The sequence below is a fragment of the Siphateles boraxobius genome, unplaced genomic scaffold (assembly GCF_051911475.1).
Source record: "Siphateles boraxobius isolate OS27281-9 unplaced genomic scaffold, OSU_SipBor_1 120, whole genome shotgun sequence".
In the NCBI taxonomy this organism is placed as follows: domain Eukaryota; kingdom Metazoa; phylum Chordata; class Actinopteri; order Cypriniformes; family Leuciscidae; genus Siphateles; species Siphateles boraxobius.
This window is the reverse complement of record NW_027508723.1, coordinates 904,887-918,972: the sequence shown is the minus strand read 5'-3', so window position 1 is coordinate 918,972 and position 14,086 is coordinate 904,887. Positions and strand designations below refer to the sequence as shown.

Genomic DNA, 14,086 nt, shown 5'->3' with positions numbered 1-14,086 from the left:
CTCTCTCTCTCTCTCTCTCTCTCTCTCTCTCTACACCAAAGAGATTGGATGACAACCCTGTTTAAGTCATAACCGACATATTTTACGTGAATACTCTCCAAAACGGACATTTAAACATAATGTTGTGTGTATTTGTCCATTCAGACACGAAACAGAGCTCAGTTCATTACTCGCGCGCTGTATAGGGTCTATAGCTGCACGCTTCGGCTCGGGTGTGTGCGCACAGAAAGATGAGACTTGATACAATATGAGACATTTATTCTATCCTTTTCTTTTGGTATAGAATAAAATACCAGTTCGGTGTTCCTCTTTCGGCTGTTGTTGCAGCTAACTGCAGAACATATTGCAGGCAGTACTGAGAAGCCGGTCGTCAAGATAGCGGCGCAAAGCTACAGTGACGTCATGTGAACCGAACGAATGGGCTGATATCATGTGAGTGACAGGTTATAGCCCCTCCCACATAAGCAGAGAAGAGAAGAGATGCTGCAAGAGGAACTTATTCTGATTCCAGATTATTAACACTATAATGATGTGCACGGACATTTAGAAGAAGAGGGATCTTCCGTTCAGTTCTGAATGATGCTCAACCCTGAAAACAATATAAGGTATGAAACTCCGAAACTCTGAATCTTCGAATCACTGAATCTCTGAATCTCCGAAACTCCGAATCACTGAAACTCTGAATCACTGAAACTCTGAATCACTGAAACTCTGAATCACTGAAACTCTGAATCTCCGAATCTCCGAATCTCCGAAACTCCGAATCTCTGAATCTCTAAATCTCTAAATCTCTGAAACTCTGAATCTTTGAATCACTGAATCTCCGAATCTCTAAATCTCCGAAACTCTGAAACTCTGAAACTCTGAATCTCTGAATCTCCGAATCTCTAAATCTCCGAAACTCTGAAACTCTGAAACTCTGAATCTCTGAATCTCCAAATCTCAGAATCTCCGAATCTCCGAATCTCTGAATCACCGAAACTCTGAATCTCCGAATCAATGAAACTCAGAATCTCAGAATCTCTGAATCTCTGAATCTCTGAATCTCCGAATCTCCGAATCTCCGAAACTCTGAATCATTGAAACTCTGAATCTCCGAAACTCTGATTCTCTGAATCTCCGGATCTCCGAATCTCCGAATCTCCAAATCTCCAAATCTCCAAATCTCCAAATCTCAGAATCTCAGAATCTCAGAATCTCCGAAACTCCGAAACTCCGAAATTCCGAAATTCCGAAACTCTGAATCTCTGAATCTCTGAATCTCTGAATCTCCGATCTCCGAAACTCTGCAACTCTGCAACTCTGAAAATCTGACTCTCAGAATGTCCAACACTTTGAATCTCTGAATCTCTGAATCTCTGAATCTCCGATCTCCGATCTCCGATCTCCGAAACTCTGAAACTCTGAAACTCTGAAACTCTGAAACTCTGAATCTCCGAATCTCCGACACTCTGAATCTCCGAAACTCTGAATCTCCGAATCTCTGAATCTCCGAAACTCTGAAACTCTGAAACTCTGAAACTCTGAAACTCTGAAACTCTAAATCTCTGAATCTCCGAAACTCAGAATCTCCGAAACTCCGAAACTCTGAAACTCTGAATCGCAGAATCTCCGAAACTCCAAATCTCCGAAACTGTGAAACTGTGAAACTCCGAAACTCAGAATCTCTGAATCTCTGAATCTCTGAATCTCTGAATCTCTGAATCTCTGAATCTCTGAATCTCCGATCTCCGAAACTCTGCAACTCTGAAAATCTGAAAATCTGAAAATCTGAAAATCTGACTCTCAGAATTTCCAACACTTTGAATCTCTGAATCTCTGAATCTCCGATCTCCGATCTCCGAAACTCTGAAACTCTTAAACTCTGAAACTCTGAATCTCCGAATCTCCGACACTCTGAATCTCCGAAACTCCGAATCTCCGAATCTCTGAATCTCCGAAACTCTGAAACTCTGAAACTGTGAAACTCTGAATCTCCGAATCTCCGACACTCTGAATCTCCGAAACTCTGATTCTCTGAATCTCTGAATCTCTGAATCTCTGAATCTCTGAATCTCTGAATCTCTGAATCTCTGAATCCCTGAATCTCTGAATCTCTGAATCGACGATTGCCGATCTCCGAAACTCTGAATCTCCGAAACTCCGAAACTCCGAATCTCCAAATCTCCGAATCTCCGAATCTCCGGAACTCCGAAACTCTGAAACTCCGAATCTCCGAAACTCCGAAACTCTGAATCTCCGAATCTCCGAATCTCCGAATCTTCAAAACTCCAAATCTCCGAAACTCTGAATCTCCGAAACTCTGAATCTCTGAAACTCCGAAACTCTGAAACTCTGAAACTCTGAAACTCTGAAACTCCGAATCTCCGAAACTCCGAAACTCCGAATCTTCGAAACTCCAAATCTCCGAAACTCTGAATCTCCGAATCTTCGAAACTCCAAATCTCTGAAACTCTGAATCTCCGAAACTCCGAATCTCCGGAGCTCCCAATCTCCGAAACTCCGAAACTCCCAATCTCCGAAACTCTGAATCTCCGAAACTCCGAAACTCTGAATCTCCGAAAATCCGAAAATCTGAAACTCCGAATCTCCAAAACTCCGAATCTCCGAAACTCCGAAACTCCCAATCTCCAAAACTCTGAATCTCCGAAACTCCGAAACTCTGAATCACCGAAACTCCGAAAATCTGAAACTCTGAAACTCTGAAACTCTGAAACTCTGAAACTCTGAAACTCCGAATCTCCGAAACTCCGAAACTCCGAATCTTCGAAACTCCAAATCTCCGAAACTCTGAATCTCCGAATCTTCGAAACTCCAAATCTCTGAAACTCTGAATCTCCGAAACTCCGAATCTCCGGAGCTCCCAATCTCCGAAACTCCGAAACTCCCAATCTCCGAAACTCTGAATCTCCGAAACTCCGAAACTCTGAATCTCCGAAAATCCGAAAATCTGAAACTCCGAATCTCCAAAACTCCGAATCTCCGAATCTTTGAAACTCCAAATCTCCGAAACTCTGAATCTCCGAATCTTTGAAACTCCAAATCTCCGAAACTCTGAGTCTCCGAATCTTTGAAACTCCAAATCTCCGAAACTCTGAATATCCGGAACTCCCAATCTCCTAAACTCCGAAACTCCCAATCTCCGAAACTCCGAATCTCCGGAACTCCGAAACTCTGAAACTCCGAATCTCCGAAACTTTGAATCTCAGAATCTCCGATCTCCGATCTCCGATTTCCGATCTCCGATCTCCGAAACTTCAAAACTTTGAAACTCCGAAACTCCGAATCTCCGAATTTCCGAAACTCTGAATCTCCAAAAAACTCCGAAACTCCGAAACTCCGAATCTCCGAATCTCCGGAACTCCGAAACTCTGAAACTCCGAATCTCCGAATCTCCGAAACTTTGAATCTCAGAATCTCCGATCTCCGAAACTTCGAAACTCCGAAACTCCGAAACTCCGAAACTCCGAATCTCTGAATCTCTGAATCTCTGAATCTCTGAATCTCTGAATCTCTGATTCTCTGAATCTCCGATCTCCGAAACTCTGAAACTCTGAAACTCTGAAGCTCTGAAACTCTGAAACTCTGAAACTCTGAAACTCTGAATCTCCGAATTTCCGACACTTTGAATCTCTGAATCTCCGAATCTCCGACACTTTGAATCTCCGAAACTCTGAATCTCTGAATCTCTGAATCTCTGAATCTCTGAATCTCTGAATCTCTGAATCTCCGATCTCCGATCTCCGAAACTTCGAAACTCCGAAACTCCTCTGAATCTCTGAATCTCTGATTGTCTGAATCTCCGATCTCCGAAACTCTGAAACTCAGTTCATCCTCCATCTGAGTGCTGACAGGTTTAGCATGTGAACATGTGAACACGTGTGTGTGTGACACACCCTGTGCAGCTGATGGGTGTGTGTATGAAGTGTGTAGCCTATGTGTGTGTATGAAGTGTGTATTTATGTGTTTGAAGTGTGTATGAATCTCCGAAACTTTGAATCTCTGAAACTCTAAAACTCTGAAACTCTGAAACTCTGAAACAGACCCTGAAATAAATAAGAAGTGAGGAGAGATCATCGGCAAACAGCTGAACGCTTCTTCTGTCCTCCAGAGAACAAGCTCCTGTCATTCTAAACCACTGTTGTTCCTACATCATGCTTCTGTGTGTGTGTGTGTGTGTGTGTGTGTGTGTGTGTGTGTGTGTGTGTGTGTGTGTGTGTGTGTGTGTGTGTGTGTGTATTGAGGATCATCATCTACCTGTCACTTCCTAAACAGGGCATGTGTTATTTATATCAGCCAGTAGAACAGCACAGCTAATCTACAAAAGCCCATCCATCCGAACCCATTGTGCAGAAACATTCGGGATCTCTAACTGTCACCGGTCATGGTGAGTATCCACATTTACTCTGGATTTACTGATGCTTCGGGAATCACTCGTGCTGATAGACTTTCATTAGAGATCAACCGATATATCGGTCAGAGTTATTAATCGCCTGAAACTGAGTTATTCTTCTTTGTGTCAGTTTCAAAAACTTACTGGCAATGAATCCAATAATAATGTACATATCAGTAAATATTGTGTAAAATTAGGGTTCATTTCATTTTTAGCATCTCATTTGATGCATTTATGTTGAGTTTGTTAAAAATAATCAAGAAAACTTTGTTTTCGCTTAAATTAATTAATCATGCTCCAATATAACAATACTGTACATAAGTTATTCTTCTTTGTGTCAATTTCAAAAACATACCAGCGATGAATCAAATAATAATGCACTAAAATGTAAAAAGTAAATATTGTTAGATAAATAAAATTAAATATTTAAAAGTAGGCAAAAAGTTTTAAAGTAAATATTGAGTCAAATTCATGTTCATTTCAATTTTAGCATTTTATATGCTGCGCTTATGTTGTGTTTGTTAAAAATAATCAAGGTATGGTTTTTCATAGTTAATCGTGCTCCAATATAACAATACATAATAACAAATGTACATTTTAATTTAAAAACAGGCAATGCTGGAAAATTACCAGCTCATTATCTAATCAGTTTACAGACTTTTACTTCAACATTAAAACTCAACCCAATTCAAAATACGTAATAAAACACCTGTAAAAACTCAATTCAGTAAATTCTTTGGACTTACTCTTTTTTTATTTTGTGTTAATTTCGTTTTTAGCATCTTATTTGCTGTATTTATGTTGTGTTTGAGAAAAATAATCAAGAAAAATGTGTTTTCGCTTAATTTGATCACAAAGAAGAGTTAATCATGCTCCAATATTTGATTTGAAGTTTATTTCAAGCAATAAAAAATAATATATATATATATATATATATATATATATATATATATATATATATATATACATACATACATATACACATACACATGTGTACCTGTACACACACACACATTACAATTTTGATACATTTATCCACATACATTATTTACACATATAATACTTGCTCGAAAGCGAGTGGAAATATAACAATACATAATAACAAATGTACATTTTAATTTAAAAACAAGCAATGTCTTGGTGGAAAATTACCAGCACATTATCTAATCATTTTACAGGCATTTACCTCAACCTTAAAACTAACCCAATTCAAAATACGGTTATAAAACACCTGTAAAAAATCAATCCAGAAAAATATTTCATATTAACAAAGAACTTTCTTTCTTTCCCTTGTTGACAAATGCCCGACTTTAGAGCAATGCTGCAAATGAATCATTGAGTTTGAATCATTGATTCATTGAATCATTGATTCCTTTACAGTTTGAACTGATGAATGAATGGAAGTTTAAAGCAGTTTTTGTTACTGGAGTTGAAATGATAAGAGAAAAGCTTGTTCTTGTTTTCCGCAGGCGCCCAAGAAAGCGAAGAAGAGGTCGGCAGACGGAGCGAACTCCAACGTCTTCTCCATGTTTGAACAGGCTCAGATCCAGGAGTTCAAGGAGGTCTGATGGCTTTCCTGAATCAGCGTAACATCTCAATACACTCTTCAACATAAAGCTTCTCAGCGATGCCAGTCAAGAACCATTTCTGGTTCCATAAAGAACCTTTCAGTGAACAAAAAGAACCATTAAAAAAAAAAAGAGCTGGTTTTCTGCTAAAAAGAACCTTTAGTGGTTCCATGGATGTTAAAGGTTCTTTAGTGCTAATATTCTGTCATCATTTACATCTTCCTTGTAGACAGTGGTTTCATTCATGCATCATTCATGCATATTCAACAGGTTTGATCAGTGACAGCAAACAGCTCCAGTTCATGCAGATTTAGTTTAGTTTATTTGGCTTTGAATCAGATTCAAATATGATTTCAGATGCATTATAACTTTTTTCGAATTTTTTTATTCCATAAGATTGGTACATGTTTTGGCACTTGGTGTGTGAACTCAAAACATGTTAAATGATCCTGAGAAGAACAAACACACTCGTTCTCCTCGCCGTCAGAAATAAATGCATTGGAAATGAACGGGAGGAAAATTATATCTAGTGGAAGCGTTTGGTACTTGTTTAGATTAATCGTTTTTATTATTATTATTATTATTATTATTATTATTATTATTATTTTATTTGCAGTTGTAGAGTAAAACATGTTTTGGAATATATATATTTCATATAAAAAATTAAATTAGTATTTTTATGCATTTTTCATAATAATAAAATTATAAGTTTTATAAAATGTATAACTTTTTTTAAATTCTTAAGTTTTAACTTTTTTCAATTCAGCAATAATCTGCCAAATATATTCTTTAAAAATACACTTTCTTTAAAAACCTTTCAACATGGATTTTTAATTTTCATCTCCATGCTCAAAAAATGAATAAATGGATCATAACTACTACATAAATATAATGTAGTACCATAAAATCCCCCCAAAATACAAAATATTAAATACCAAACATTATTGAACTAAAATATATATTTAATAATAAGTTTCTCGGGGAGTGTATTTTGATTGGCTCCTGTAAAGAGCAGCTGCTGTCGTGTCTTTCTGTAAAGCTCCCTATGGAATATGATATTTCTGTCTGATCCCTATTGAGGGCTGAAATATATATTTATAGAGACTCTCCTTAACATACCAGATTGACTGAATTCTGTGAGGATAACTGGCACGTGTGTGGCATTGTGTGTCGGGAGCTCAACAATACTTCTCATCAAATTCCCACAAGGCCAAATTATCTGAGCTGCTTTTCATATTCATATTCAATTATAGTTACATCTTATACTTCAGTAAAATATACATCAGAGCTCAATTAATCTCATGAAGTTTGAAACGGTGTTATTGTATTATCAGTGATGTAGTTTTTGTTAATATTTCGAATTCAATTTTATTGAAATATTTTGTTTTCATATCAATTTTAGTTAAAGTTTTAGTCATTTTGTTGTGTGTTTTTTAAAATAATTTTTACTAGTTTTATTCGTTTTAAAAAATATGTCTATAGAGTTTTTTTAGAATTTTATTTAGAATTCGTTGTTTTAGCTTTTCAGAATAAATTAAATAAAGTAATTAATAAAGTAAATTGTGTGCACGATATAATCATTTGTTCCCTTGTTTTAGTTAAATCAAAACGGGGAATAAATTAGTTCAAATTGGCCACTATTAATACTATACTATACTATACTAAATACTATACTAAATACCATACTATACTATACTGTACTATACTATACTATATACCATACTAAATACTATACTAAATACCATACTATGCTATACTGTACTATACTGCACTATACTATACTATATACTATACTAAATACCATACTATACTATACTGTACTATACTGTACTATACTATACTATATACTATACTAAATACCATACTATACTATACTGTACTATACTATACTATATACCATACTAAATACTATACTAAATACCATACTATGCTATACTGTACTATACTGCACTATACTATACTATATACTATACTAAATACCATACTATACTATACTGTACTATACTGTACTATACTATACTATATACTATACTAAATACCATACTATACTATACTGTACTATACTATACTATATACCATACTAAATACTATACTAAATACCATACTATGCTATACTGTACTATACTGCACTATACTATACTATATACTATACTAAATACCATACTATACTATACTCTACTATACTGTACTATACTGTACTGTACTATACTATACTATACTATATACCATACTAAATACCATACTATACTGTACTATACTATACTGTACTATACTATACTGTACTATACTATATACCATACTAAATACTATACTAAATACCATACTATACTATACTGTACTATACTGTACTATACTGTACTGTACTATACTATACTATATACCATACTAAATACCATACTATACTGTACTATACTATACTGTACTATACTATACTGTACTATACTATACTATATACCATACTATATACTATACTAAATACCATACTATACTATACTGTACTATACTGTACTATACTGTACTGTACTATACTATACTATATACCATTCTAAATACCATACTAAATACCATACTAAATACCATACTATACTATACTGTACTATACTATACTATATACTATACTAAATACCATACTATACTATACTGTACTATACTGCAATATACTATACTATATACTATACTAAATACCATACTATACTATACTGTACTATACTGTACTATACTGTACTGTACTATACTATACTATATACCATTCTAAATACCATACTAAATACCATACTAAATACCATACTATACTATACTGTACTATACTATACTATATACTATACTAAATACCATACTATACTATACTGTACTATACTGTACTGTACTATACTATATACTATACTAAATACCATACTATACTATACTGTACTATACTGTACTATACTGTACTGTACTATACTATATACTATTCTAAATACCATACTATACTATACTGTACTATACTGTACTATACTATACTATACTATACTATACTATACTATACTGTATACTATACTAAATACCATACTTTACTACACTGTACTATAATATACTACATACCATACTAAATACCATACTAAATACCATACTATACTATACTATATTGTACTGTACTATACTATATATATTATATGCTATACTGTACTGCACTGTACTATACTATGTATACTATATACTGTACTATACTATACTGTACTATACTATACTATATACTATACTAAATACCATACTGAATACCATACTATACTATACAATACTATACAATATACCATACTATACTGTACTGTACTATACTATATATACTATATACTATACTGTACTACACTGTACTGTACTGTACTATACTATATATACTATACTATACTATACTAGACTATACTGTACTGTACTGTACTGTACTATACTATATATACTATACTATACTGTACTGTACTGTACTATACTATACTATATATACTATACTATACTATACTATACTATACTAGACTATGCTGTACTGTACTGTACTATACTATATATACTATACTATACTATATTGTACTATACTATACTATATACCATACTATACTGTACTGTACTATATTATATATACTATATACTATACTGTACTACACTGTACTGTACTGTACTGTACTATACTATATATACTATACTATACTGTACTATACTATACTATATACCATACTGTACTGTACTGTACTATACTATATATACTATACTATACTGTACTATACTGTATACCATACTATACTATACTGTACTATACTCTATATACTATGTACTATACTCTACTACACTGTACTGTACTGTACTATACTATATATACTATACTATACTATACTATACTGTACTATACTATACTATACTATACTATATACTATATACCATGCTATACTGTACTATACTATATATACTATACTGTACTGTATACTGTACTACTACTATATATACTATACTATATCCTGTACTATACTATATAATATACTATACTATACTACACTGTACTGTACTGTACTATACTGTACTATACTATACTATACTACTATAAATACTATTAATATACTATCAATACTCTATTTATATATATATATATATATATATATATATATATATATATATATATATATAAAATATTTCATGTGCAAGGCTTCATATGTTTAATGCTTAATAAGTAATGAAAATACTCTTTGTGGTTTTAGTTTTGGTTAATGATGATAAGCTTTTCCTCTGGGATTAATAAGTTGTTGTTCTCCGTGTTTTCAGGCGTTCACCATCATGGACCAGAACAGAGACGGATTCATAGACAAGAATGATCTGAGAGACACATTCGCAGCTCTCGGTCAGTCACAGCACGGTTTATATCATCAGAACACAAGACACATCATAAAACAAACATGTCATGTGCAATGTTCTTTTTTTAAAACTTATTTAATTAATTAAGTCTGAAATATGTAATACCTTAATGTGAAAAGTAACGCTGTTGATGTGTAATTGTATATATAGAATATAAATCCTATAAATATATATGTGTGAGTGTGTGAGTGTGATTTCCCATCATGCTCCTCTTCTCTGATCTCCCATCATGCTCTCTTCTCTGATCTCCCATCATGCTCCTCTTCTCTGATCTCCCATCATGCTCCTCTTCTCTGATCTCCCATCATGCTCCTCTTCTCTGATCTCCCATCATGCTCTCCTCTCTGATATCCCATCATGCTCCTCTTCTCTGATCTCCCATCATGCTCCTCTTCTCTGATCTCCCATCATGCTCTCCTCTCTGATATCCCATCATGCTCCTCTTCTCTGATCTCCCATCATGCTCTCCTCTCTGATCTCCCATCATGCTCCTCTTCTCTGATCTCCCATCATGCTCCTCTTCTGTGCCTGTCCAGGACGGGTGAATGTGAAGCAGGAGGAGATCGATGAGATGTTGAAGGAGGCTTCTGGCCCGATCAACTTCACTGTGTTCCTCACCATGTTTGGAGAGAAACTCAAAGGCAGGTTTTCAGTAGACTCGCCTGATCATGTGACATGATGAAGAGTTCTGTCAGTCAGAGAGTTTGTGTCTCTTACAGGAGCCGATCCCGAGGAAACCATCCTGAACGCCTTCAAAGTGTTCGATCCTGAAGGGAAGGGGATCCTGAAGAAGGAATAGTAGGATATTCAACATTATTATTATTATTTTCTCTGATCAATCAACTGGGAATATTAGTTTTTTGTCTTGCACAAATGTCATTTTGCCCTGAAACTCATTTTTACATCTGTGTTCATCAGAGGGGTCCAAGACCCCAGGACTTTTATCGCACTTAAACCTTAAAATTGAATGAATTCAAGGAGTTTTGTGGTTGAAATTTAAAAAAGTAACAAATGGGCTCAATTTGAGCTCCTTAGGAATGAATGGAATGTGAGGAATGCTTCAGTACACACAGAAAAACCTAAAAATGCTTCAAATTCAAACTAAAAATGTTAAAACTTTACCAAAAAAAATTTTTTTTATAATGTGTACATGTGTATCTGAACACACACTGAAGAGAAACTGGCTTTAGGACCCAGAGGAACAGCTCATTTACTCCACATAGAGATATAAGCCCGTCTAGAGTCATGAATATCATGATATATTATTATTTTCCACAAGAGGTCAAAGACTCCCGATGTAAGATATTTAGAGCTGGATTAACAGGGTTATGCATGAAAGTGTGAGTTATTTTGAATTTAAGTTGAAAGAATGTGAGGAATGTGCTTAAATTACTATTTATTTATTATTTAATGATCAAATCTAGTAATTTAAAGGTAAATTAAGGTAAAAATCTCCCAAAAAAATGGCATAAAAAACTGAAAATATTATAAAAAATGAAATAATATAAGCTTTCTGGACAAAAAACAAAAAAGTATAATTTTAGGGCTTCGGGTCATTTTGACCCGGGTTACAAAGTGCGAGGGAAGGATTGAGCAAAAACTCACTTAATTTTGATTTATTTCTCCAGAAAACAAGACATAATATCTTTTAGCATTCTACTAAACTAAATGCATCTTGATTTAAGATTTTTGTGATATTTGGACTGGAAACGAGACAAAAATACCAATAAACACCCAGATTTGAGGTTGTTTTGAGCTGAAATGTTTTCTCCTCAGTGTCACGGAGATGTTGACCACACAAGCGGACAGATTCTCCACAGAGGAGGTGAGGCTGGTGCTGATGCTGACGGTTGCCATGGTTACAGTGACATCATCACTGACTGAGACTGATGTCTGTGGTTTTCAGATGGAGCAGATGTTCAACGCTTTCCCTCCAGATGTTGCGGGAAACCTGGACTACAAGAATCTAGTGCATATCATCACTCACGGAGAGGAGAAGGACCAGGAGTAACCCGTTCAGGCCTCGGCCAATCACGGCGCTCCGCTGCGCGCTCGGACACGCCCACTGATTTATGATTGACAGGTGTGAAACTTGAGGTCACTGAAGTGAGAATGGTCAGATTTTTTTTTAACGTATATGATTAACTATATTCTTGGCATGTTAACCTGTCAACATTTACCTGCAAAATTCTGTAATAGGTAAATAAATAAATTGGCATGAAATATTGATGCGAGTGTAAATGTATCGTGTTTCGTCCTGTTCCTACAGTTGTAAAATCCTTTTCTAATTCTATTTTAATTCTAATCGAATTAGACGGTGTGTGTAAATAAAGGAGTTATAACAGAGTTTGACTAGACATTCTACCAGTCAAAAGTTTTGGATCGGTAAGATTTTTTATGTTTTTAAAAGAAGTCTCTTCTGCTCACCAAGGCTGCATTTATTTGATTAAAAAAACAAAAAAAACATAATATTGTGAAATATTATTACAATGTAAAACAGCTGTTTTCAGTGTGAATATATTGAAGTGTAATTTATGAATTTTCAGCATCATTACTCCAGTCTTCAGTGTCACATGATCCTTCAGAAATCACTATAATATGATGATTTGATTTGATGATCAAGAAACATTCATGATTATTATCAGTGTTGAAAACAGTTATTTACATTTTTATTTCAGGATTATTTGATGAATAGAAAGTAAAAAAAAAAGAGTATTTATCTGAAATAGAAAGCTTTTGTAACATTAAACACTACCGTTCAAAGTTTCGAGGTCAGTAAGAATTTTTATTTTATTTTTTATTTATTTTTTATTTATATTTATTTTATTTAAGAAATTAAAGAAATCAATATTTTTATTCATCAAGTATGCATTAAATTGATCAAAAGTGACTGTAAAGACATTTATAATGTTACAAAAGATTCTATTTCAAATAAACGCTGTTCTTTTTTACTTTCTATTCAAAGAATCCTGAAATAAAAATGTAAAAAAACTGTTTTCAACACTGATAATAATCATAAATGTTTCTTGATCATCAAATCATCATATTATAGTGATTTCTGAAGGATCATGTGACACTGAAGACTGGAGTAATGATGCTGAAAATTCAGCTTTGATCACAGGAATAAATTACAGTTATTAAATAATTGTCATAATATTGAACAATATTACTGTTTTATTTTAGTCTTTTTAATCAAATAAATGCAGCCTTGGTGAGCAAGAGACTTCTTTTAAAAACATTACAAATCTTACCGATCCCAAACTTCAGATTCATGTTTGTTCCTGTGAGCAGGAATGATGCGTTTCCTGTGTGACGTCAGTGATTGTCGACATTTGATCAGTTGTGTGTGTGTGTGTGTGTGTGTGTGTGTGTGTGTGTGTGTGTTTTCTGGCTCTCAGAACAGGTGCAGTTCTCTTGTTTTCTGCCGGGATAAAGTCAAAGCCTGCGCTGTTATTTCTGTGTGTAATCTAATACAGTCCGAGACAATGCAGCTCTGTCTGATCCCGCTGGCACACACACTCTCACACACTCGGGACCTTCATAACCTCGACAATGCAAAAAAAAAGAAGATTGTTTTCCAGTACAAATCATTTAAAAAATAAAGACTTGAGAATCAAAATTACTTTAAAGTATTTTCTGCTTAAAACTGCAGTGAACCAAAGACCGTCTCAAAAACACGTTTTGAAATCGCTGGTGTTTCTGACGTCACAAACTACCTTGTAACCAATCAGATCAACGTGTGATCGCCAAC

At 34.4% G+C, this 14,086-nt stretch overlaps 1 protein-coding gene across 1 annotated transcript; it reads left to right on the top strand.

Moving 5' to 3' along the window:
- Positions 1 to 4,046: 4,046 nt before the first annotated feature.
- myl2a (myosin, light chain 2a, regulatory, cardiac, slow) lies at positions 4,047 to 12,561 on the top strand. The gene is made up of 8 exons (XM_077223302.1): positions 4,047 to 4,190; positions 4,245 to 4,387; positions 5,863 to 5,955; positions 10,246 to 10,321; positions 10,872 to 10,976; positions 11,055 to 11,133; positions 12,112 to 12,160; positions 12,242 to 12,561. Exons 2-8 carry the CDS (start codon positions 4,385 to 4,387, stop codon positions 12,344 to 12,346), a joined length of 510 nt encoding a protein of 169 aa, XP_077079417.1. The 5' UTR covers positions 4,047 to 4,190; positions 4,245 to 4,384; the 3' UTR covers positions 12,347 to 12,561.
- The last annotated feature ends 1,525 nt before the right edge of the window (positions 12,562 to 14,086 follow it).

Bases quoted from the DNA above. Each gene is read 5' to 3' on its own strand.
- myl2a (XM_077223302.1), top strand. The intron at 5,956-10,245 runs GTCTGATGGCTT...CCGTGTTTTCAG, and splicing joins AGATCCAGGAGTTCAAGGAG to GCGTTCACCATCATGGACCA. The intron at 11,134-12,111 runs GTAGGATATTCA...TTTTCTCCTCAG, and splicing joins GGGATCCTGAAGAAGGAATA to TGTCACGGAGATGTTGACCA.